The sequence below is a fragment of the Arvicanthis niloticus genome, chromosome 14, assembly GCF_011762505.2.
Source record: "Arvicanthis niloticus isolate mArvNil1 chromosome 14, mArvNil1.pat.X, whole genome shotgun sequence".
In the NCBI taxonomy this organism is placed as follows: Eukaryota; Metazoa; Chordata; class Mammalia; order Rodentia; family Muridae; genus Arvicanthis; species Arvicanthis niloticus.
In genome coordinates this window covers 45,728,938-45,753,670 of record NC_047671.1, presented here as the reverse complement: position 1 = coordinate 45,753,670, position 24,733 = coordinate 45,728,938, and the positions used below count along the sequence as shown (strand labels likewise).

The following is a 24,733-nucleotide window of genomic DNA, read 5'->3' as shown; positions in this document are numbered from 1 at the left end:
ACTAGTGGGGCCCTAGCTGCTGGCCTAGCTCCAGGTTCAATGACAGACTGTCTCAATGAAGTAAGGTGAAAGTGATGGAATAGAGCCAGACATCCTACACTGGCCTCCACACATGCACAGGCATGCACACCCTGCTCTTAGATGTGCATATACCCATACATACGCCATATTCACATGCACACACACAAGATAAATACATAAACAAACATACTGTAGTATAAAAATCATGTGGTCAGAGAGGCTCTATCTAGTATTAGGTAGGTGACAGGGAACCACATCCTGGTTCTTCTCATCCTCTCACCAAAACCTATCACTTCCTGCTTAGCAAACACCAGGAGAAAGGTGGAGGAAAGGCGAAAAATAGTGCATTTTCTGTCTATCTAACAAAATCATTCAAACACAAGTATGAGAAGTCTGCTGACCTAAACCGTACGTTCTTGAGCAAGCATGTTCTTGTAGCCAGTCTAAGGAAGCTTCAAAATTCTTCCTGCTCTCCTCGCAGAATCTAAGAGGAACAAAAGCCAAAATGTGTCCTCTCTTCCATCAGCCACACTCCCGCGCCCCTCTTGTTTTCTCCCATCTTACGTTTCCATGTTCTTCAGGCACTGAAATGTCTGCTTCTTCCAGTTCTCATCTCCATAATCCAAGTACCTGGGAGTGAACAAAATAAGCTCTTCTTAACGTCAGAAACGACCAAAGTGACTCACACAATTTTCTTGTTACAAGAGGGACTGACCACTGGTCACACAGGGCCACGACACACTCATCTGCAGACCGAGACATCACTTGTTTTTCTGGCTCCATGTAGATAAGTGCATCTCCCTAAAGGAAGGTAAATAAAGACAGAGCAGATGTCATGTCCCAGCCAGCCTTCCCTTCCCCAGGCTGGCTCTGCATGTCTTTCCATGCAGCTCCTGCTTCTGGACACCTCTATCAACTGGACCACTTTATAAACTACTTGTCATCCAAGCACTTTCTAATCTTAAGGTTCAAAGATTGGCCCTCTTATGAGAGTTTCCATCTTTGTTATAAAAATACATAGAAAATTAAAAGAAAAACAAAATGCACGATACTACTGATTGTAAAAGAAAAAATATATATAGATTAAACATTAAAAAATCTTATTAGAAACTTTAGAGCTATTATAAATTCAGTTCTAAATAGAAAACTAACTACAACTTACTAAATTTTGGTGTTTTGAGGCAGGGTTTCATTTAGCCCAGGATAGCCTCATATTTCTATGTAGCAGAGGATAATCCTGAACTTCTGATCCTCCTGCCTCTATCTCCCAAGTATTGACATAGGTATGTACCACCACATGGGCTCCAATTTTATTTATTTTTTACTTGATGTAAATATCTCTTAGTACATTGTAAAGCCAAGCATTTTAAGCTAGGATAATTTTTAAAGCTAAAATCCTATATTATCATTACCAAAATGACTTGCTGCTCTATTCTTAAAATTCAATTCAATATAAACTAAATAGCTATGCTTTAACAGTAAATTAGAAATAGACATTTAACTCCCTCTAAAAATTCCTGTACCTGACAATAAAGAAGATGAAGAGATGGGCTGACTACAAAGACAAGTAGAACAGGGGGAAAAAAAAAATAGGTGAGTGAGTGACTACAAAGTGAGACCATGTCTCAGAAAGGAAAGAGAGAGAGAAAAATAGAGTTGGAGACAGAGACACAGATGGATGTCAGTATTAAAATAAGTAACATAGTTGAAAGCTGTCCTCTCCAAAGATAAATTTAAAAGAATGTGGAAGGACAAAGTAAATGTTAGTGTGTGTGTGGGGGGGGGGGGTGTTAAGTGTGAGTGTGTGTGTGTGTGTGTGTGTGTGTACACACATAGAAGCCAGATATCATTTCTTCAGGTGCCATCCATCTTTTCTTTCCCTTTGAGACAGGGTCTCTCACTGACCTGGGGTTCACTAAACAGGCTAGTAAAATGAACCCCAAGAACCCACCTGTCTCTACCTCCCCAGGGCAGGGTATCAACCATGCATCATCACACAAGTATGGCTTTCAGGGCTGGAACTCAAGCCTTCTCCCAGCCTGTTTTGTTATGGAGCCAGCACCTCAGCTAGTGGTACTAGAGAAACTCCTGTTTCTCAAGCCTCTACCTCCTGGTTCCAGAGAAGAATCACCAGCTTTGATTTTTTAATTCAGTAAACATAAAGACCACTATCGAATGTCTGTATCATTTAAGAGGTAAGTAGTTAAGCAGAGTTCTGCCAAAGGAGAAACAGGAGATGAAAATAAAAAACAAAGCAGCACCAAAAAAAAAAAAAAAAAAAAAAAAAAAAAAACCCTAAAGTGGCCACTGCCAGACACATTGCTGAAGTTCTCCGGGTGTGCTCTGCACATGCCAGCTTTGGTTTTCTTTGGGTCTGCTTTTGTTTTCCTTGTTGTTGTGAGGAAGGGGCATGTTGAGACAGGGTCTACACGGCCCAGGCTAGCCATGAAATTGAATCTCCTTGTCTCTACCTCCTAGACACTGAGATGACAGTGATGCACTGTTAACACAAGACACATCTCAGCCTTAGAGCACGATCTCATCCCTATTACAGAACATAGCCCAGGCTAGCCATGAGATTGAGAGCTCTCTGCCTCTACCTCCTAAACACTGAGATGACAAGCATATACTACAACACAGGACACATCTTAGCCTTGGAGCACAATCTCATCCCTATTACAGGATATGTAAAGTAAATGAGCTGCAATTAGGCCTGCTTTCTGCCATAAAGCCTTGTTATACTTTTTATACAGCACTACGTTCTACAGAACTCAGTACTAATGAAACTCTAAGGCCTATTAGTTAGCTGCTCTTCCCAGACAGCCTCCAGAATACCACATACAGCATCAATCATGTTTTTCTGAATAGTCTTCTTTACATGTTGGATCTTCTGTCCTTTAAATCCATCCACTAGCATTACCTACAAGGATGAGGGGGAAAACATACAAAACAATTAAATTTGCTCTGAGTTTCCCTAGCTAAGTTTACTTAACTCATCAGTCCAAAGCATTTTTAGAGTAACAGTTATCACATTTATTATAGCCATAACTTTATTTTGATACAATTGACACAACTGATAATAACATACACACTGGTCTTTCTGTAGACGTAACTGGGTCTGGTCCAGTTGTCTTTCTGTAGCTGTAGCTAATGAGAGCAGAGCTAGGAAGAGACACTCACGTCTATGCGCAAGCTTCCGCATGGAGATGATTCTTCTATACTAGCAGTTTTCAACCTGTGGGTTATGTATGACCCTTTGGGCATCACATATCAGATATCCTACATATTGGATACTTATGATTCCTAACATTAGCAAAATTACAGTTATGAAGTAGCAACAAAATAATTTTATGGTTGTGGGCCACTACAACACGATGAACTGTATTAAAGGGTGGCAGCATTAGAAAGGTTAAGAACCACTGTACTATGATCATTCTGGTGGTTTTTAGGGGAACCAAGCATATTTCACACCGGCTTCTCTATTCAACCCTGTCTGTTACAGGCCTGCTATAGACCTGATATCTTCCAACTTCTTACTTAGTGAGCAAACTTAACACTTGAGCAAAGAATTAACTCAGACCATACAGCTACAAATAGAAACAATAAAAATCATGACATACACCATCATAAAATCCTTTTAGATACAATTTCTCCTTTGCTTCTGCAAGTTTTTCACGGTCATTCTGGCTCTGAATTTTCAGCTCGTCACAAACGGTCACAGCAGGAAGATTTCCAATTCCTGGGATTTCAAGGACTGGCACCTGCAGAGAACACCAGAATGTATTCATGCTGAAAGGCAGACACAATCCGTGTGGACATGGTTCTTTTGCCACTGATGCTCTGCAAAGTCACCTTAGATTTTACCAACACCAGGCAGTAGCATACACTCAGTGCTCACAGACCACTAGCCTGCAGATGGATGTGCACACTCCCTTACCACAGGAACAGCACATGCAACCCCTGCTCTCACCCTCTGCCTCACAGTTCACTGAATAACTAAGGAGCAACAACTGAAGAATGTTAACTACTTTTATGAATGGTTTCAAGTTTATATTAAACTCTTGAAGTCTTTCCCCGAGTGCTTAGGATCACATCCAGGGCATTGAGCATGGCCATGCTCACTCTCCTAGACGCTGCATAAAAGTCATTTGCTAGAAGTCTTCTGACCTTTCTTCTGCAGGTACTAACAAGAAAAACAACAAACACTAAACAGCCTGCAAGGCTACAAAATAAATATTCATGAGTTCAGTGTGGTCCAGCATTATCTTTACAATGCAGGGAATTAAACTAAGAATATAGTATGAAACCAATGAGACTAAAAGGCTGTCTGTTACCAACTACAGGGGACAAGTGGAAAGAAAATGTGTACTGTTCATTTTTCTTTTACTGTTATTTACAATAGGAAATTAAAGTATGAAAATTCCCTCTCTTATTTTAAAACTCTACCAATTATTTATTTTTGTTACAAGGAAAACATGGAAATGCCTCTTTTTCCCCCTGATATAAAGACATATCAAGCCTGTGAACACTCACATACTCACCGGTTCAAATGGCAGGACCATGTCATCTCTAATTCCGTACTTTGTTCGTAAGGCCTACAGAAAATTTGTAAGTTAACATTAATGCTCAATTTTGTTACTAATACAATCAATAAGAAAAACAAACTCAATGTTTTCCCCGCCTTAGGCAAGACTTTACTATGTAGCCTATGCTGGCCTTATACTTAAGATCTTCCTGCCTCAGCCTCCCTCTTGCCTGCCTTTAAACTTCTCTTCCATTATTCATTCTCTCCATATAGAACAATTTTTAAATTTGTCAAATATCTCATGAAGGGACCTTTAAGCTTTTAAACTCAACAGTTTACCTTAATATGAATGACCTTCAGGCATAACCTCCAGTAATTTGACACTATAACAAAACCTGTCATCTATTCCCAATTATGAACTATGAAATCAACTTACAAAGAAAACTTCATGTTTTAAATAAGTTTACGATTGTTTCCATTGAGCCCAATCCACAGCTATCCTGTGACACATGTAATCCACAGGCCATAGGTTGAACACGCCTGTAGGAACTGCAGTCAGGTGTAACAACGCACACAGACATCAAGACAGCACTCCAGTTAAGGGTGATACTCAGGGCTGTAATGAACATACGAATATAAAGTTTTCCTGGGGCTGGGAGAATGAGCCAGTGGGTAAGAGCACCTGCCGCAGAAGCTTGAGGACCAGAGTTCAAATCCTCAGCACACATGTGAGAAGCCAGGTGACCCCAACACTGCACAACATGGAGAGGAGAATCCTCTGGGACTTGCTGGCTACCAACCTAGCTCCAGGTTCCGTGAGCAACCGTCTCAAGAGTAAGGTGGCAGTGGTAGAGTAAAACACCAAACGTGCCACTCTGTCCCCTGTGCGATGGTGCGCACAGTTCCCACACACATAGCCTTCTCGAATCTGTCATAGACTTGTCCGACCGCAAACATCCAAACCCTGAAAACCAGGTTAGCAGTAACGGTCCAGAGTCAAACATGTCTGTTCTTAGCCTAGTCTCCCAGCTGCTCGGCAGCACTCACTGATGCCATGTTGAATTAAAAACAAGGACATGAAAGGAATACTTGCTTGCTTTTTCTTCAAGTCTCTGAGTGCCGCAAGATCATCTGGGGAATCCGAAGGAACGCTTGTGACCACTCCAGTGCCTTATAAAAGACAGAGCAAAATTAACTAATACAATGAATCAGAATATGATTAGCAAAGCCTTCTAAGAACAAATATGTACCTTTATCCTCCTTAATGGTCAGCATAGGGAGAACATAGACCACCTTATAGCATGTCAGCGGTGCGGAGAGTGAAGCCCCAAGGATTTCCTGCATAGAGAGCAGCAAAACGGTGAAATGTAGCTGCAGTAACAAAAAGTTAAATAACATTCAAATGTTAAGGCCAAGAAGCTCCCGAGAGCTGCATCTGCACAAAGCAGGTGCTGCAGTTAATGACACGGTGAAAATCACAATGATTGTACATGTTCTCACAACAAGTGGGAAGTCTGTGAGGGACTGTTAGCTCTACTTGGATATTCTATCGTGTATACAGATTTTAAAACATCATGCTGTTCACCATAAGTGCACACAATTACTCCACCAAATAAACAGTTTAAAATAAAGAAAAAGTAAAATCATTATTCTATGATTTTAAATAAATGGTTAAAAATAATCTAAAATGAGAATACCAAACTTGACAATGCAATAGGAATCTTAGTATACTAACCTGTGACATTGTATTTCTTGAGGAAAAAAAGTATCAAGACCCATAGCAAGAGCTACAAAATGTCCAAAATGTGCTAGCAAGATGGCTCAGCAGGTGAAGGCACTTGCCAACAAGTCTAACAACTTTCATTGAATTCCTAGGATCCATGTGGTAGGAGAGAAATGACTTCCAAAAGTTTATTCTCCATACACAGTGCATGACACACCTTACACATACATGCCCATATGCACAGAATATGCAACATAAAAAAGAAACTTACTAAACACTATGTTACTTACACTAGTAAAACACTACACTAGTGGTTCTCAACCTTCCTAATGCTTCGACCTTTAATACAATTCTTCATGTTGCAGTGACCCCGTCAGTAAAATTATTTCGCTGATACTTCATAACTGTAATTTTGCTACTGTTATGAACCATAATGTAAATATTTAATGTGACCCCCCCACAAGGGTTCTCGTCCCACAGGTTGAGAACCGCTACACAAAACCACTGCTTTCAGTGACCAAAATATTAGGTAATAACCAAAATGTCCTATCAAGAAAATAGAATTCTATATATCTGTATAATTATGAATTCAAATTGAAGTAAAAAAAAATTCCTGATTGCCTCAAAAAATTTAGAAAACATGGCAACATTGGGCCTATGTATTCTCTCTCTCTCTCTTTCTCTCTCTCTCTCTCTGTCTGTCTCTCTCTCTCTCTCCCTCTCCCCCCCCGACACACATATATACATACATATATATCTTCCTCTCTCCTTCTAGTGTCCCATATCTCACTCTGTAACTCAGACTGGCATAGAACTAACAGTGATCCTCCTGCCTCTACTTCCTGAGCACCACGAAGCTCTGGACCTGTACTTGTATAAGGCAACAAAGGGCCTGCAGCTGCACACTCATTCTGCACCATTCCATTGTATTGGTGGATGTGTGTGTGTGTGTGTGTGTGTACCTTTGTAGAATCAGCAATCACATGGGTACAATTTACATATCAAAGCAGTTTCAAAAACCTGTTCTAACATTGTGAGAAGATACAGTAAGAACAGGAAACAGTACGGTGTAGTAACAAATGTGATGCCTTTAATCCCAGCATTCCCAGAGAAGTAGAGGCAGGAAGATCTTTGTGAGTCTGAAGTCAGGCTGGTCTACACAGTGAGTTCCAGGACCCCAGGCCTCTGTAAAGAGACCCTGACTTAAAAAACAAAACAAAGAAAAAAAAAAAAAAAAAAAAAAAAAAAAAACAGGAAACAATTACTCCTGTAAGCAACCATATGAAACTTACTGAATCACAAAAAAAAAAAAAAAAAAAAAAAAAAAACCTAACAAATTCATGAAAGTAGAAGAAGGATGGGGAAGGAAGGGGATCATTGAGAATGGAGGTGGGGAAGACAAGAGAAGGTAATGCAGGGAGGGTTAAAATGATTGAAATACATTATGTACATGGATAAAAATGGCATAATGAAGCCCACTTTATATGTAACACTGAACCCCACACCTGGTGGTACAGCTGTAATTCCATTTGCTCAGAGGTTATATAGCTAGTTCAAAGTCAGCCTGGGGAATTTAGTGTAAACATGTTTCAAGGCACTAGGGTGCAGCAGTGACTGAGCACCTGTGGGGCACAGCTCAGGGATGGAGCACCTGATGGCCACAGCTCAGGGATGGAGCATCTGTTTAGCATGGCAACGGTCAGTCCCTAGTACTGAAGGGACAGAAAGAAAAGAGCAGGTGGGCCACAAGCTGACTCTGGAAAACAGCACTTGTACTTCAAGCCTGACAAGCTGAGTGGTGGAAGGAGAGAACAGACTCCTGAAAGCTGTCCTGAATCTCCACACATGGGCTATGACACACACAAATAACAAATTAAAACTAAAAATAGAAAGAACAGGAAACAATGTACTGTTAATACTGTTTCTAAGAACTGCTCAAACAAAACAGAAACTGCTGCTAAAATAAAAGACAAAGCATTCAAACTCCCATCTATTAAAATAAAAGCCAACCAGTGGACGCTTGTGTAGTTATAAGCAACCACAAGCAAACTGTCCGGTACTGACTACTGAGACAGTGAGTAACAGAAAGTGACGCACAGCACAATATCCGTTATGTATTTGCCTGTAATGTATGTATTGCCAAACCATGAAAACGTTTCTGGAAGAACACACAGGACACAGACACCTTTGACTACATCTGGAAAGGAAAATGTATAAGCATGGTTGTCTACTTCCCCTGACGATGCTGAGGCCTTACGACCTCACAACACCAGCAGGCTCTCTACTGACTACACCCCAGCTTAAAAATGTCTTGTACTTTTTCTTTCTTTCCTTTTTTTTTCTTTCCTTTTTTTATTTGAGACAAGGTTTCTCTGTGTAATACCCCTAGGCTGTCCTGAAACTCACTCTGTAGACCAAGTTGGCCTCAAACTCACAGAAATCGTTGTGCCTCTGCTTCTCAAGTGCTGGGATTAAAGGCATGCATGACCACACCTGGCCATCTTTTGACTTTTGAATCTTGTAAAAGTTTACAAAAGATCAGGTGAGCAGTGGCTATAATCCTAGGACTTGGCAGGCAGAGGCAGAAGAAATGACACAAGTTCAAGACCAGGACAGGTTACCAATAAGATGTCTAATACAACCAAAAAACAACGAAATGGCTAGGGCTGTAGCCCAGCCGGTGTAGTGTTTGCCCAGCACGTAGGAAACCCTGGGTTCAATCCGCACCATCATGTAACATTGACTGTCATGGCACATGCCTATAATCCCAGCACTCAGAAGGCAGAGACAGGAAATTTAAAGTCATCATTGACTATGTAGCAACGTTAATGCTAGCCTGGGCTACATAAGAGCCTTTCTTAAAAACCAAACAAACAAACAAAAAACAACAAAACTACAATATAAATAAGAAATAAAACTCAACTAAAAGCAAGACAGTAGTCTATCACATTTTTTCCTGTAAAAGGTTATTTATCAAAAAACCGAGGTCATCATTTACTAAATAGAAGACAAGCAGTTCTCATTCCAATCTCAGAAACATGGGCAATGTTTTCAAGAACATTATTCTCACGGAGCTATTAACCCAAGGAAGAACTATGTGTTTTTCAATCAAATACTAAGTTGAAACAAACTCCAAAAACATGACTTTAGGGATCATGAAGTTACTACTATATAGTAAATAAAAAGGCAACAACACATACAGACCACACAAACAGAATGCTGGAGTTGGCTGGACACACAGAATGGTTCCATTAGGTCAAGTTCAAGCACAGCACTTAGCAGGGATGAAGAGGGGCAGAGGTCCCTTTGGAGGGGTGAGGACTCAGCATGGCAGAACCTTCTAGAGAACACTAGGACAGCTCTGTGCCTTGACTTGGGTGGGGCTTGCTTAAGCCAATACACTTGTAATAAGTCACCAAAATACAAATGCCCTGCACACATTACCTCATGGATAGTCGAAATACAAAGGGTTTTGATATTTTTTTTCAAGCTCCAGAGATAATATTTCCTTCTAATTATGCAATGAAAATTGAGAGTATGCTCCCCAACTCACCTCTCCCATTAACTCCTTCACAACGGGCACCACTCCATTGTGTTTGGTGAAGCCTTGATATGACATATTCCTGGCTGCTCTCTGGGTACAGATGAATATATCTCCATTTGCTGTCTCAAACCCAATGTATTTCATATCAGGCCGAACCCAACAATTTGTCTGTCCAAACATAGTCTCAGGTCTGAGTGTAGCAGCTACTAGGAAGATATTTTTCCCTTTCAGGCCACTAAGAAAAAAAAACAACAACAACAAACAAACACATATTTATATTAAAAATGTGGATGGATTCCCTCATAGTTACCTGATTGTTCAAATGATAAATCAAGTCAGACATAGTGGCATCTATAATCTCAGTACCCAGAAGGCTGAGGTAAGAGTACTAGGCTGCAAAGCAAAACCCAGTCTCCAATAATAATAATAATAATAATAATAATAATAATAATAATAATAATAATTTTTAACAAACCTACCTTAATTTTGATGGGTATGGTTCAAGCACCTTCAGTTTGACCAGGGTATATTCCTGAGGTCCAACACCCTAAACAAATAAACAAGGGAAAGCTCTAAGGGAAAAGATGTGGATTCGACCTGCTAGCCATGGAGGGATCTGATTGTAATTTCTGACACAGACTCTGGCGCATGGGAATTAGCTCTTCCTCTAATGAAGAGAGTACTCGTGGTCTAGCCACACTAAAGAGTATTGCAGTAACTATTTGGTATCCGAGATAATCACCTCTCCAGTTTGTCTGTCATGATCCATGCAAGGCTGTCCATCTTTTGGGGAATAAATAGTGTACCTAAAAAAAGAGCAATAAGCAGTAGATACTGTCATAGTCAAGTTACATTGTAATTTATCAGCTAGTGTCAACAATATCGTACAAGTGTGAATTATAGCTAAGACTCTCATCTGAGTCAGTGTCTATAAATCTATGCTTTATGTTTTGATAAGTGGTTCTGTAGGTATAGCTACTAATATCTCCATGTTCATGAAAGGGAACACTACTGAAAACTATGGTCTAACCTTAGCCTTTGGTAATGGAACACAACTACAAGATAAAGTCACATATGAAGTGTAAGTCACTTTTACTTGATCTGCACACAGAAGTATAAGCTAAAACACAAAATAAGTTTGCTAGTGGTGTGAACAGAATCATGCCACTCTCTCTGGTTCTAGCTGCTGAAAATAAAACAACTCAGAGAAATTAGGACACTGACCAGCAAGAACCTGAAACTGTAGCCCAGTGACAAAATGCCTTGTTAAGGAAGGAGGTACAAGGTCCTAAATTCAACACAAAAAATATGAAAATAAAAAAATAAGACACTGGCAAGAGTAAAGGAAAATAAAAGACACAACAAAACAGGAAGAGAATGATGGAAAAAGAGAAAAGAGGTAAGACAGACAGACAGATGACAGATGGGTAGATACAAGACATATGTACTGAATTGTAATGCAAGAGTTATGATTTTTAGTTTTTTATACTGAAAGAAAACAAACTCACCGCTTCCCAAATTTAATTTTATTTCTTTCTCTTAAAGTTAAAAACTGCCACCTGACAAAAGAATCATAGTAAGGATTCACATCCGTGGTGATAAAGGAACGCCGCCAGTCTACCTAGAGGGGAAAAAAAAAAGATAATACTTTTGTTTTAAGAATTATTTCTTTTGCCGGGCGGTGGTGGCGCACTCCTTTAATCCCAGCACTTGGGAGGCAGAGGCAGGCGGATTTCTGAGTTTGAGGTCAGCCTGGTCTACAGAGTGAGTTCCAGGACAGCCAGGGCTACACAGAAAAACCCTGTCTCGAAAAACCAAAAAAAAAAAAAAAAAAAAATATATATATATATATATATATATATATATATATATATATATATATATATCTTTTATTTTTATGAGTATACTGTTGCTCTCTTCAGACACACTACAAGAGAGCATCAAACCCATTACAGATGGTTGTGAGCCACCATGTGGTTGCTGGGAATTGAACTCAGGACCTCTAGAAGAGCGGTCAGTGCTCTTAACCCCTGAGCCATCTCTCCAGCCCGAAAAGATAATTCTTATAAACAAGGATTCTTTTGAGTCAACTGTTTACCTTCCTACTCTTTACTCCAAATTAAAATTAGATCACATATTTAAAAATGTCTAGCTTCATACCGTAAATACATATAAATCATTAAAATATTGTGTTTGATTAATAGGCTTTACAACACACATATTTGCTGGGCAGTGGCACACACCTTTAATCCCCCGCCCTAAGGAGGAAGAGGCAGGAGGATCTCCAAGTTTGAGGCCATCCTGTTCTACAAAGTTCCAAGTTAGCTAGGGATACACAGAAAAACTCTGTCTAGAAAAACAAAAACCAAAATAAAACCACTCTTACACATTACCTAACATATAAGATTTACAATAAATTTAAAAGGAATTAAGTAATACAATCAACATACTCAGGTTGAACTTTGGTATCTTTATATTCTTTAAATAATAATTCCTTTCTACCATTTGCTAATAAATTTATTCTGGAAAGACAGATATTGAAAGGTTTTTTTCCTTACATTAAATCCCAGTATTTGTCAATCTAATTAAATTACTGGTGACACTCAGCCAGAATATATTATTGTAAATTTTTTTCCATTATCTTTTTTTTTAATTTTTAAAATTCATTTATGTACAGGAGTGCTCCATCTCCATGTACGACTGCATGGTAGAAGAGGGCACTGGATCCCAGTACAGATGGTTGTGAGCCACCGTGTGGTTGTTGGGAATTGAACTCAGGACCTCTGAAAAAGCAACCAGTGCTCTTAACCAATGAGCCATCCCTCCACCCACTTCCATTAATCTTTCTTCTTTAACACTGAAGGTGATGGCATACCTTCAAACCTATTCTCTTCAGATCCTGAACAGCCAGTGGTGGGAAATAATCAAGCCAATGCTCTGCTTCAGAAAACTTCACTATGTCTTCATCAGAAAGCCCAAGGGATTTCATGATGTCCCACTGGTATTTAGAAGATCCTGCTTTGGCAGCAGCTTTACTCTGAAAACAAACACAAACTCCATTGAAGCCTGTCCAACCACTGTTCAGCATCCCAGGACTACAGCCTTTTTAATTTAGTAATCCTATTTGGGGATTCTGTTTGCTTCTTTTTAAGAAAGGGTCTCACTGTATAGCCCTTGAATAACACACACACACACACACACACACTTTCCAATTCAAGTAAAGAGGCTGTAGAGATAGCTCAGCAAGTAAAAGTGCATGCCAGGCTATTCACAACTGCCTGTAACTCCAGTTCCAGGGGATCCAACACCTTCTTCCAGACTCTGTAAGCATCTGCATATAACATACCCACACAGACACACATATACACATAATTAAAACTAAATCTTTAAAACAATAAAGCCCCCTTCTTAAAAAGCCTTCAGATGAACTCTCAGTATTTACTATCCAGCACTGCACTAATGTTAGCTGCTTAGGTAGAATGACTATATCATAGTTACAGAAGAGTAACATTAGGGAAGGTGGGCAAAAGTTACACTGAAACACTGTGCTGTCTTGAAATGCTTTTAAACCAAAAATATATAGAGTGAGATAAATTTTTATTTGATTTTTTAAAATGAATATTGTATATGGGTGTTTTACCTGCATGTATGTCTGTGTATCATGTGCACACAGGTACCCAGAGACAAAAAAGAGGGAATCAGGTACCCTGGGACTAGAGACACAGTGATCATAAGCCACCATGAGAGAACTGGGAAGAGAACGAGGGTCCTTTGATTTGATGTAGTTTTCATCTTGTGGATACATGTATAATGTATGTTTGGTGTACACATGGAGGCCACGACAACCTCTGGTAGCATTTCTAGCCCTCCAGCTTGTTTGAGACAGGGTCTGCTTGTTATTGGATGCTGTGAGTCCAGACTACCTGGGCCACCAGCTTCTAGGGATTCTTCTGTCTCCTTCTCCCAATGCAACAACGGACTGCTGGGACGGAGATGCTGTGCTTACCTGGAAAGCTCTTTACCCAATGAACCATCTAAACAATTTGATTCAATACTGTCTTTGTGTTATCAAGTACATTCCATGTTTCAGGTACAGGGCCATGCTGGTTATGTACAAGCAAACCAACAATGAAAACATCAGCCGAGACAACTGAGACATAAACGACAGCAGACCTTCTTTCCCTTAGCTTTAGCCTTCACTATCACATCTGCAGGGTCAGCACTGCTTTCTTCCTCTTCCTCTTCTTCCTCTGGAAAATCAGGAGGGCAGCCATACAGCTCTATTTCTCTTTTCAGCTTGTCAGCACAGGCCTAGACCGAGACATTAGGGAGAGCTGAGTTCAGAACTCAAGGAGATAATGCTGTTTCCAAGGCCAACTAAAATTGGCTTTCTGAAATTCTGTGCAACATATATATCGACATACACACCGTTAAATAAATTATCACTATAGAAAACCCAAAAGATGCAAATCACATACCTCAAAATCCACTGATATAGTTTGTATTTTAATCAATATCTACAGTACTCAATGTAGCATAGTGATACACTGAACAGCAGAAATGCAAAGACACATAAAACACAGTATGTTATTATAAGTAACAATACTAGTAACAGTTTCTCATTTTAAAGATTAGTATTATCTCTGTAGTGAAAGGTAAATGCTTACCCTCTGTTAGCTATGAGCACCCCTGCTATGAGGACAGGACAAGCAGTAGGAGAACAGACATTGACATGAAGTGATGTATCTAAGGTATAAGCTAAGAAGCTACAGAACTGTGCTTCCTGCCATAGCTCTTCCCAGTTGTCATGGGTTCACTTCCAAAACAGAAAAACCATTGAAAAGACAGGACTGAAATTATCAGAGTAAGGAAGGGCTCTTACATCCAGAAGAGTTTCCGTTAATAAGGTACAACTAGAAAGGTATTATTTGAAATGACCCTAGGGGCACATACAGCTAGCTGTTCTGGAGGCTGAGGTAGGGGGACTGCAAGCTCAAGGCCACCCTGGGCAAGTTAACAATACTGTCTCAGCATAAAAATTAAATAGAAAGAAGTATGAATATAATCGAGGCATGAAGAGACTACTTGTAAAACAAGGCCCTGCCTCGAAGTCCAGTACTGAAAGGGACAAGTCACTACCACTGGTGTGAAGATGTGACCCAGTGGTAAAGAACAGATACTGGATTTAATTCCCAGTACCCCCCCACACACACACACACAACAACAACAACAACAACAAAAATCATCATTTTGCAAACACAAATACAGTAATTTAAGTAAGCCAGGATCATCAAAAGATGTTCAAACCACAAGGTTACTGAATGATAGGGCATTCAGAGCTTCTCAAAATAGTGCCACTGTCCGCATAAACTATTTTTTTTTTTCCAAGACAGGGTTTCTCTGTGTAGCCCTGGCAATTTTGCAACTCATTCTGTAAACCAGGCTGGCCTCGAACTCAGAGATCCACCTGCCTCTGCCTCCTGAGTACTGAAATAAAGGAGTGCACCACCATCTCGTGGCTAGGCTACTTTTTAATTACAAAAGAAGATGCCCTTAGAATGAGGAACTCTGTCACACTGTCACATGTTTTAACTTAATATTACTAAAATTGTGTGCTTTCTGTTGTGATGCAGTGGGAAGTTTATGCCTCATTTATGTAGTATTCTTTTCGAAGTATCTAATCCAAGCAAGCATTAACATCCATAACAAACAACTAAAATGTCTAAAGTGAACTACATGTAAAGCCCAACCCACAAAAGAAATTATAAAAATGCCATCAGGAAAGACATCCTGAGACAACCAAAGGAGAGAGTAGAAGGTGACATATCACATCAACGCTCAGTCAAAGGAGATGATGTGATTGCAGGGATGCACAGGATGACCTTGCTTTCCAGAGGTGCACACTACAAGATAGATGCATGCTCTAAGGGAAAGAAAGACACATGCTACAAATGAGATGAAGACTATGGGAGAGAGATACACACTACAAAGAGATTCACATAACAATCGAAGAATGATACAAAAGGAATGCACATTATAGAGATACACACAAAATGCATACTACAAAATAAATATACACTATAAAAAAGATGTACTCTATGTATTTAGAGAGAGAGATGCATGCTAAGATAGGTGAATAGCATGACATCGGCAACTCACTTATACAAAGTACACAGAGTAACTACAAGAAAGGCTTGGGTGCCTAGGTGTGAGCTGCCAGAGCTAAAGCAAAGGCAGTGGACAAAGTACAAAGCATTATGTATTCCCTGTGCCATCCTTTCTCCTCTTCTGCAAGTCAGACATTTGCCAAAACAGGCTAGGGAATGAGAAGTTCCTGGGCTGGGGGGGGGTGCGTCTTGAGCATCAGTGCTCACCTCAGCCACACGAAGGCCTGGGTTCTATAACCCTGTACCACATTCACCAGGCATGATGGCACCACCTGTATTTCCAGCACTTAGTAGACAGAAGCAGGTCATCCTGGCTACACAAGTTCAAGGACAGCCTAGGCTACATGAGAAATTGTCTAACAGAAAAAAAAAAAAATCCTAATTCTATTACTTTTAAAATTGCTTTCAGCCAGTTGTGGTTACTCATGCCTTTAATCTCAGCATTCAGAAGGCAGAGGAAGGAGGAGTTCTGTGAGTTCAGGCTAGCCTGGTCTACATGAGTTCCAGAACAACCAAAGCCTACAAAGTATTTCTCCAAAAAAAAAGAGAGAGAGAGAATCTTTTAAATTCTAGTTTTCTAATCCATTTTTCATTGGGAATTACCTCTAAAATAGGCTATTGTTTTGTTTTGTTTTGTTTTGTTTTGTTTTGTTTTGTTTTTGAGAGAGGGTCTCACTGTGTGGATCTGGCTGGCCTAGAACTCTTTATGTAGACTAGTAGACCAGATCTGCTGGCCTCTGCCTCCTGGCTGGCCTGAAAGTCACTGTGTAGATCATGCTGACCTCAAACTCATACCCACCCGCATCTACCTCCCAAGCGCTGAGATAAATGGTATGCATTACCATGCACCAGCAACAAATGAAGGCATGAACTTGCAAAAATGGTCAAAATATGATGTGTATTAATTATTTTGTATTTCTGTGCGTACAAATGTATACATCACTGTACATGTTACTTGTTAAAAATAATTACCCTATTCCAACAGATAGGAAAGTATAAATTACTCAAAACACATTAAAAAACAACAACAACAAAAACAGAAATCACTTGTGCAATTCTGTGTCCTTAGTGTTTTTCCTTCTCCCTGAAACAGGGTCACACAGTGTAGTTCAGATTGGCCTTGAACCCTTGTGTCAACTCCGAAGGACCACACACAGCCCTTCTTCGATTAGTTCGCGTGGGCTTACGTATGAGCACACGTGTGGAAGTCAGAGGACATCTTGAGATAGACTCTCTTGTTCACTGCTCAATATGCCAGGCTAATTGACCCCGAACTTCTGACAATATTCTGCTCCCATTCCCTGATAGGGGCACAATGACATTATACATTATGCATGTTCTGCTGTGGCTGGCGTTTAGGTGGACTCTGCGGCTCCAAGCTTAGGTCATCAGGCTTGCTTGGCAAGTGCTTTTCCCATTAAGCCATCTCCCTAGCCCTTCCAATGTTTTTGTAATTAATTTTTACTATAACAAATTTAACTCATTTGGTGCAATGTGAAAATCCAATTCAAAAACCGAAAACCTGGTATTACGGTTACTCTAAGTTAACGAGTAGAAGCAACCCTCTTTGCAGTCTTACCTTAATAGGCATACCGGTACAGTGCAACCCAAAGGGAAAGAGACAGCTTTTTCCTTTTAATCTCTGGTATCCTACTGCAAACTACAGGAAGAAAGTCAAATCTCAATTACAGACATAAATGGTAGATGTACACAAAATGCTAACTTCGACAGCAGCACTGTTTCTGTCTTCCCAGCTTTAGAACACCAGACATCGTGTCACTCAACGATCCTAATGCACTATCCTTTTAATGTTTTTTTCACCAACACACAAATTTTGAACAAGTACACGTGTCTAGAACCCTGGACAAATAGACATATGGCACACAAACAAAAATTAAAAAATTCGACTATCAAAATTACTCTTTACAAGTAAGAATTTGAATTTAATAGGAAGTAAATTCTATACATACAATTTTCTTCAACCTGGGTATTTATTATAGATCCTCCCTGTCCCATCTCAGTAAACTTAAAGAGTTTTACCTCACACTTGGTTAAGGAAAACGTGTGTCCCAAATGAAGGCGTCCATTCATGTATGGATATGGGAAGGTGACAAAGTATTTGCCCTTGCTGCAAAATAATCATGTAGAAAAGACAAGTTACACTTCTTTCATAATAAGCAGTGGGGTAGAAAGGATGCTTGGTTATTTAAGTACTCTGTTTAGAGTCCAGTTACTTCAGGAGCTGGAGAGATGGCTCAGTGTTTTATGAGCAATTGCTGCTCTCATAAGAAAGCCCAGGTTGGGTTCCCAGCACCCACATGACAACTCACATCCATCTGTAATTCTTCTAAACTCTAAAGGCACTGAATTCACTGGTACAGTTGTATGCAGGCAAAACAACTCATACACATAATACAAAAAAAATAAAGTTTTCCCATTTAAAAGATAGCAGGTTTAGGCTGGCGAGGGCGGCACATGCCTGTAACTCCACCACTTGAGAGTCAAAAGCAGGTGTAGGTAGCTCTGTGAATGTGAGCCCAGCATGGTTCATATAGAACGTTCTAGGCCAGCTAAACTACAAAGTAAGACTGTTTCAAAAAAGATATTAAATTTATAAACCTGAAATTAAGAGGTCTCCAACAATTAAAATAAGGTTGACTTTGAAAACATCATATATTCATAAATGACTGTTTTGTCTCAGACTATCTTCCTTTTTCACAAGAATTATTTGTAACCTATGTATTTATATCACACAGCATAAATGGTGCATTTATAAGTGCTCATTTTTCAGTCAGGATGGAAGGCAAGAGGTCTCTTATATAAATAGTGAGCCCCAGGTCAGCAAGGGCTACATATTGAGGCCCTGTCTCAAAAAAAAAAAAAATTAAAATTAATTTTCATTTTATTATGGTGTGTAGCATAACTGAGCACTTACAAATGCACCCTCCAAGTTATAACTCAGTGATGCCACCCATGTATGCTCTCTCCTCCCCACAAGGGACAAGCCAGTGACCTCTAGTTGCCTTTCGTCATTCTCTTCTTTTTCCATAGTTTACAAATATGGATATGATCTTTGACAATGTATCACTTAGCGTGGCTCACTCGGGAATTTTATATAAAGCATGGTATGCTTCATAAAGACTTTTACAATTTCCTTTTCACAATATTAATAATCTTCTTTCACGCTGAACATATCTCAACAGCTCGTTTTTTTTACTGAGCAAAGCATTGTGATTCATTTTTGATGGCACTTCTTTAAAGTGGACTAAAATTCTAAAACCTAACAACAGATGCAATGAGCAGCAGGTTAAGGTATAACAATAGATAACATAGGCCAGCAAGTCCATCATACCCCATGCACTCCGTTAGAGCTAAGTAGTAAGTCAAGAGGTTAGATTTTAGAATCAGTAAGACCTAAAAGCAGTCTATGGTCTCACCGTAATTTCATCAGATATCCGAAACTAAGCTGGTCTTGCCTGATTCATACTTAAAAGGGCAGAGCCAGGTGTAGAGGCCATGCTTTTAATCCCAGCACTGGGGAGGCAGAGCCAGCCTGGTCTACACAGCAAGTTCCAGAACATCCAGAGCAAATAATAGAGAGACTCAAAAAACAAAACAAAACAAAAAAAAAAAAAAACAAAAACAAAAAAACCTGAAAACAAAAGGGGTCGGGAAATATAAAAGAATCACAGCCTGAGAACTCTTATCAATTTAGCCTCTTGGTATGTTTCACCATCTATAAAATATAGTAAAACAAATTGTTTACCAGGTTGGGGATAGCTTAGTTAGTAGAGCGCTTACCCAGGATATCCAAACCCTGGGTCTAATCCCCAACATCACATAGATCAAGCATGGTGTCACTTGCCTGTATAATCCTAGGTAGAGGAGGCAGAGGCAGAAGATTAACTCAGGTAATTCTGTGCTTTGTGGCAAGTTTGAGGCCAGCCTGACACAGTGTGAAAGCCTGTTTCAAAAAACAAAAAACACAACATGGGAGGTGGGGGGACCGTCTAGAAAGTACCAGAGATCTGGGAGGTGAGAGACCCTCAGGACTCAAAGAGAGGGGCCTTAGATGAAATGTCCAACAGTAGGGAGAGGGAACTTGTAGAGCCCACCTCCAGGAGAAAGACAGGGCATCAAGTAGAGGGACAGGGTGGCCATCCCACAGTCAAAAACTCTGACCCAGAATTGTTCCTGTCTAAAAGAAGTGCTGGGACAAAAATAGAGAAGAGATTGAGAGAGAGAAGGTCCAGTGACTGGCCCAAATTGGGACCCATCTCAAGGGGAGACTCCAAAGCCTGACACTATTACTGATGCTATGGTGTGCTTACAGACAGGAGCCTAGCATGGCTGTCCTCTAAGAGCAGCTGACGGAGACAGACACAGATACTTACAGCCAACCAATGGACTAAAGTCGGGTACCCCTGTGGTTGAATAAGGGAAAGACTAGAAGAAGCAGAAGGGGAGAATGACCCCATAGGGAGACCAGCAGTCTCAACTATCCTGGACCTCTGAGATCTCTCAGACATTGAGCCACCAACCAGGCAGCATACACTAACTAGCTGGTCTGTGGCCCCGACACATATACAGCAGAGGACTGCCTGCTCTGGCCTCAGTGAGAAAAGACACACCAGGGAATGGTGAGGCCTGGAAGGACATCCTTTTGGAGATGGGGGCTGGTGGGGTGTGGCAGGAATGGGATAAGGAACTGTGGGAAGGGGAACTGGGAGAGAGGTAATGGCTGAACTATAAAAAAAAATAAAGAAAAAAAAAAAAATCCTCACCCTAAAAGGTTATTAAGTAGATTTCTGAATACGAGACCAGCCCGATCTACAGAATTCCAGAATAGTCAGTGTTACACAGAGAAACTCTGTCTTGAAAATCCAAAAATAAGAAAAAAAAATAAGAAAATTTTTAAATTTTTTTTTTTTTAAAAAAGAGGGACTAGAAAGGTTAAGAGCATCTGCTGCTCTTCTGTCAGAGCAGAGTTCAGGTCACAGCACCCATACGGCAGTTCACAACTGTCTGTGATTTCAGTCCCAAGGGAACGGACACCCTCTTCTAGCCTCTGTATGCACCAGGCACCCACATGGTGCGTGGACATACATGCAGGCAAAATTCCCATAAACATTAAAAAATAATCATAAACATAATAAAAAATTCTCAAAATTCAACAAGAATATAGTGTTGCCTAGCACACAGAAAATTCAGCTAGCCACCACTACTATATCTGCACACATGTATTTTTCTTTTGTTTTGTTTTTTTGGTTTTGGTTTTGTTTTTGTTTTTGTTTTTTTAAGATTTATTTTTTATTTATTTGAGCACACCGTAGCTGTCTTCAGACACACACCAGAAGAGGGCATCAGATCTCATTACAGATGGTTGTGAGCCACCATGTGGTTGCTGGGAATTGAACTCAGGACCTCTGGAAGAGCAGGCAGTGCTCCCAGCACTTGGGAGGCAGAGGCAGGCGGATTTCTGATTTCGAGGCCAGCCTGGTCTACAGAGGGAGTTCCAGGACAGCCAGAGCTACACAGAGAAACCCTGTCTCGAAAAACCAAAAAAAAAAAAAAAAAAAAAAAAAAAAAAAAAAACTGAATCGGCTGGTGAGATGGATCAGCAGACAAAGGCTCAAAGTCAATCCTCAGAACCTCATGGTAGGAGAGAACTGACTCCTGCAAGTTGTCCTCTGACCGCCACACATCCCCACACAAACACGCACACATGCACACACGCACACACATACATATGAATAAATGTGGTTATTTGGATTTTTTTTGTTTTATGAACAAACTCTAGGAATTCCGGAGAGAGAGTTGCCTTGACTTCTCAGGCGCCTTCAGCCCACTCAGACATCTCAGTTTCTCCCCTCCCTCTTCCTGGGGCAGTTAACCAGAGGTTCCTCAGACTCACCTGGTCTGTTTCTGCTTCTCCAAAGTAGAGGCATTGACTTCAAACACTTTCTCAGCTTCCCATTTCTCCTGGACTTCTTTCTCAATCTTCTTCAAGAAGTCTACTTTGGCTGTTCCTTTTCTTTCCTATTAAATATACAAAAAGACAAAAGGGCTTGCTTTAAAATGTAAGAGCCAGGGATGCTAGCACATGTCTGTAATCCCCACACTTGGGACGAGGAAGTAAGAGGATCTAAAATTCAAGTTCACTCTAAGCCATACAGCAAGCCTGAGGCCAGCCTGGGCTACATAAGACCCTGTGTGAAAAACCAAGAGGAAAAGAAAAAGTCAGGTTCACAAAGACTCAAGCTGCTCACTGACAGCTCAAATCCCCATGCCTACCTTCAAATGTAAAGGAACAAGAGTTTTAAAAAGTAGTTACTGAGCCCAGAAGGGGTGGCGCACACCTGGAATCCAGGCACTCGGGAGGCAGAGGCAGCTGGATCTGTGTGAATTCAAGGCCAGCCTGGTCTACAGAGTGAGGTCCAGGACGGATACATAGAGGAAACCCTGTCTTGAAACACCAAAATGATCATATACCTAGACTCACAACAATGAACTAGAAGAAAGATCAGACTAATGTCACTATGAAGTAGTTAAATTTGAGGAAACAGATATTTCACCTGATCATAATGTATGCATGCACTGAAACATCATATGGTACCTCAACATATATAGTTTCTAGGAATCAAGTAAAAAAAAAAAACTGTTTTCACTGAAGAAAACAAGCAAAAACCAGGCAAGAGTGCTGGTAGCATTGCATTTAAGTTGTGCTCGGCATCTCCACTTTTTTTACCTAAGCTGTGCCCAACCCCTAGAATGCATAATATTGCCAAACTATGTTGGGTTCAATCACCCAGGCCTCAGCCTGATGAGTTAACTCACATCACTTAACAGGGGCTGACCTAAAAGATGCTCACTGCACATTTGTTGAATATATAAACAGATGAAGAAAGTTCTGCTCATACAGAAAAAAATAAACAATTATTATCTATCTACTTCAAATCAGTATGTAAAGACATTTTAAATACCTTTTTAAATGTAAATACAAGATGGGTATGGTAACACAAGCTTGTAATCCCAGCACTCACTAGGAAGCTGAGGCAGGAGGATGACCTTGAATGTAAGGACTTGATCATGCTAAGTAAAAAAGCTCTAACACTAAGCTATCTCCCTTTTTCACTTTTTTTTTTTTTTTTAAGATTTTTAAGATTTACTTATTTTTTTGTATGAGTACACTGTCGCTGTCTTCAGACACATCAGAAGATGGCATCGGATCCCATTATAGATGGTTGTGAGCCACCTAGTAGTTGCTGGGCACTGAACTCAGGACCTCTGGAAGTGCAGTCAGTGCTCTTAACCACTGAGCCATCTCTGCAGCCCCCCTTTCCGCTTCTTATTTGAAACAGTCTTGCTAAGTTATTCGGGTTGGCTCTGAACTCATTCTGAACTCCACGCAAACCTTTAATTTTCAATCCTCTTATTTCAGTCTCCAAAGTAGCTCAGATTACAAGATCTGTGCGACAGGGTCCAGCTGCTTAATTTTAAATTAGGGTTATATTTTAAAGTCAGTGCTTCGGGGGCACTAAACATATTCACAGTGAGATGCCCAACTTTTGCTGTTGTTGAAACGCTAAATGTTCTTCTTCGCCTCTATTTTTATTAAAAACACGATGAAACTCAGCATTCGGAATTCAAGTAGCCAGTGTAAAGGGAAGACAGTACGTTCCTGGCTCAACTAGCGAGAGAAACAAATTGATTCTCTAAGAAAGTCCTGCCTCAAGCGAGGGAAAGGCGTCTTTCAGAAAGGGATGTTCCCCTTCTCGGCGACAAGCGGCATGCGGTGAGACCAGAGTTCCCTACCAGCTGGGTTCCAGGGCCCGAACCTGAGGACGCTCTTCCCGCCCAAACTCACCGCCATGGCGCCTCCCAAACGACTGAAGATCCAGTACAGTGGCCCCAATGAATCCCTCAGAGATGTGGATCCAACTTTTCCCTCCCACTCGTGAAAGCCTAGCCTCTCAAGACACCAAAGCACACACTTCACACTTGCTGAGGCAATCGCAAAGCTCACTGATTACACCCGGGTGCCTCTCGCGGACAGCAGGGAGTTGTAGTTCCTAGACCACGACTGCTGAAGTCCAACAAGCGTCTTTGGACTACAATTCCCAGAAAACAAAGCGATACCGGAAGTTATCTGTAGCCATAGGCGTACGCCCAGGTGACACCGGCAGTAATGTCACCTTATGTTAAACTACAAGATCCGTGATGCAGTTCGGGATGATGGACTGCTGCAAGTGCGCTCGAAAGTAGGTGGAATTAGCAACTTCAGCCTTCTCACCCGGTGGAGCTGTCCGTCTGTCAGGATGCCAGGATGCGGAATTGATTACTATTCAGCAATTGAGGCGCTAATTATGGCTTGCCACTATGCACATGTATTTATTACTACAGGTGGCATTCAACAGCCCAGCATGTAGACATTTAGTAGCACTTACCAAACAATCTGCACCTTTAGGCGAGAGACAGGAAACCCACCTGTTCTCAAAGCTTAGCTCAGTCCACTCTCAAGCCACATTTTAAGTACTCACCTGTCTATGTAACTATGTGCAAATGTGCAAAAATACTTCCATCAGCACAAAAAAAAAAAATATTCTATTGAACAGACCTGATGAGAAATAGCTTTTACTCTCTGGTGTTCCGATTAATATCAATTAATCCAGTAAACATTAAGTGTCCTCAAAACACTTAAAGAGAGGTGAACAGCTCAAACATATGGCTGCCAACAGAACTAAGGAATTTTT

At 40.5% G+C, this 24,733-nt stretch overlaps 1 protein-coding gene across 1 annotated transcript in view; it reads right to left on the bottom strand.

Moving 5' to 3' along the window:
• Nucleotides 1-24,075, bottom strand: part of Lars1 (leucyl-tRNA synthetase 1) — a 48,422-nt gene extending 24,347 nt beyond the window's left edge. The window contains exons 1-18 of the mRNA XM_034518258.2: nt 23,848-24,075; nt 21,895-22,019; nt 18,021-18,108; nt 17,560-17,640; nt 13,987-14,124; nt 12,689-12,850; nt 11,322-11,434; nt 10,556-10,619; nt 10,293-10,360; nt 9,823-10,048; nt 5,797-5,884; nt 5,640-5,716; nt 4,563-4,616; nt 3,642-3,782; nt 2,864-2,941; nt 737-822; nt 586-651; nt 423-505 (exon numbers count right to left, since the gene is read on the bottom strand). Of these exons, the coding sequence (XP_034374149.1) occupies nt 423-505; nt 586-651; nt 737-822; nt 2,864-2,941; nt 3,642-3,782; nt 4,563-4,616; nt 5,640-5,716; nt 5,797-5,884; nt 9,823-10,048; nt 10,293-10,360; nt 10,556-10,619; nt 11,322-11,434; nt 12,689-12,850; nt 13,987-14,124; nt 17,560-17,640; nt 18,021-18,108; nt 21,895-22,019; nt 23,848-23,853 (1,744 nt within the window). The 5' untranslated portion in view covers nt 23,854-24,075. The remainder of the gene's footprint in view (nt 1-422; nt 506-585; nt 652-736; nt 823-2,863; nt 2,942-3,641; nt 3,783-4,562; nt 4,617-5,639; nt 5,717-5,796; nt 5,885-9,822; nt 10,049-10,292; nt 10,361-10,555; nt 10,620-11,321; nt 11,435-12,688; nt 12,851-13,986; nt 14,125-17,559; nt 17,641-18,020; nt 18,109-21,894; nt 22,020-23,847) is intronic.
• Nucleotides 24,076-24,733: the final 658 nt, after the last annotated feature.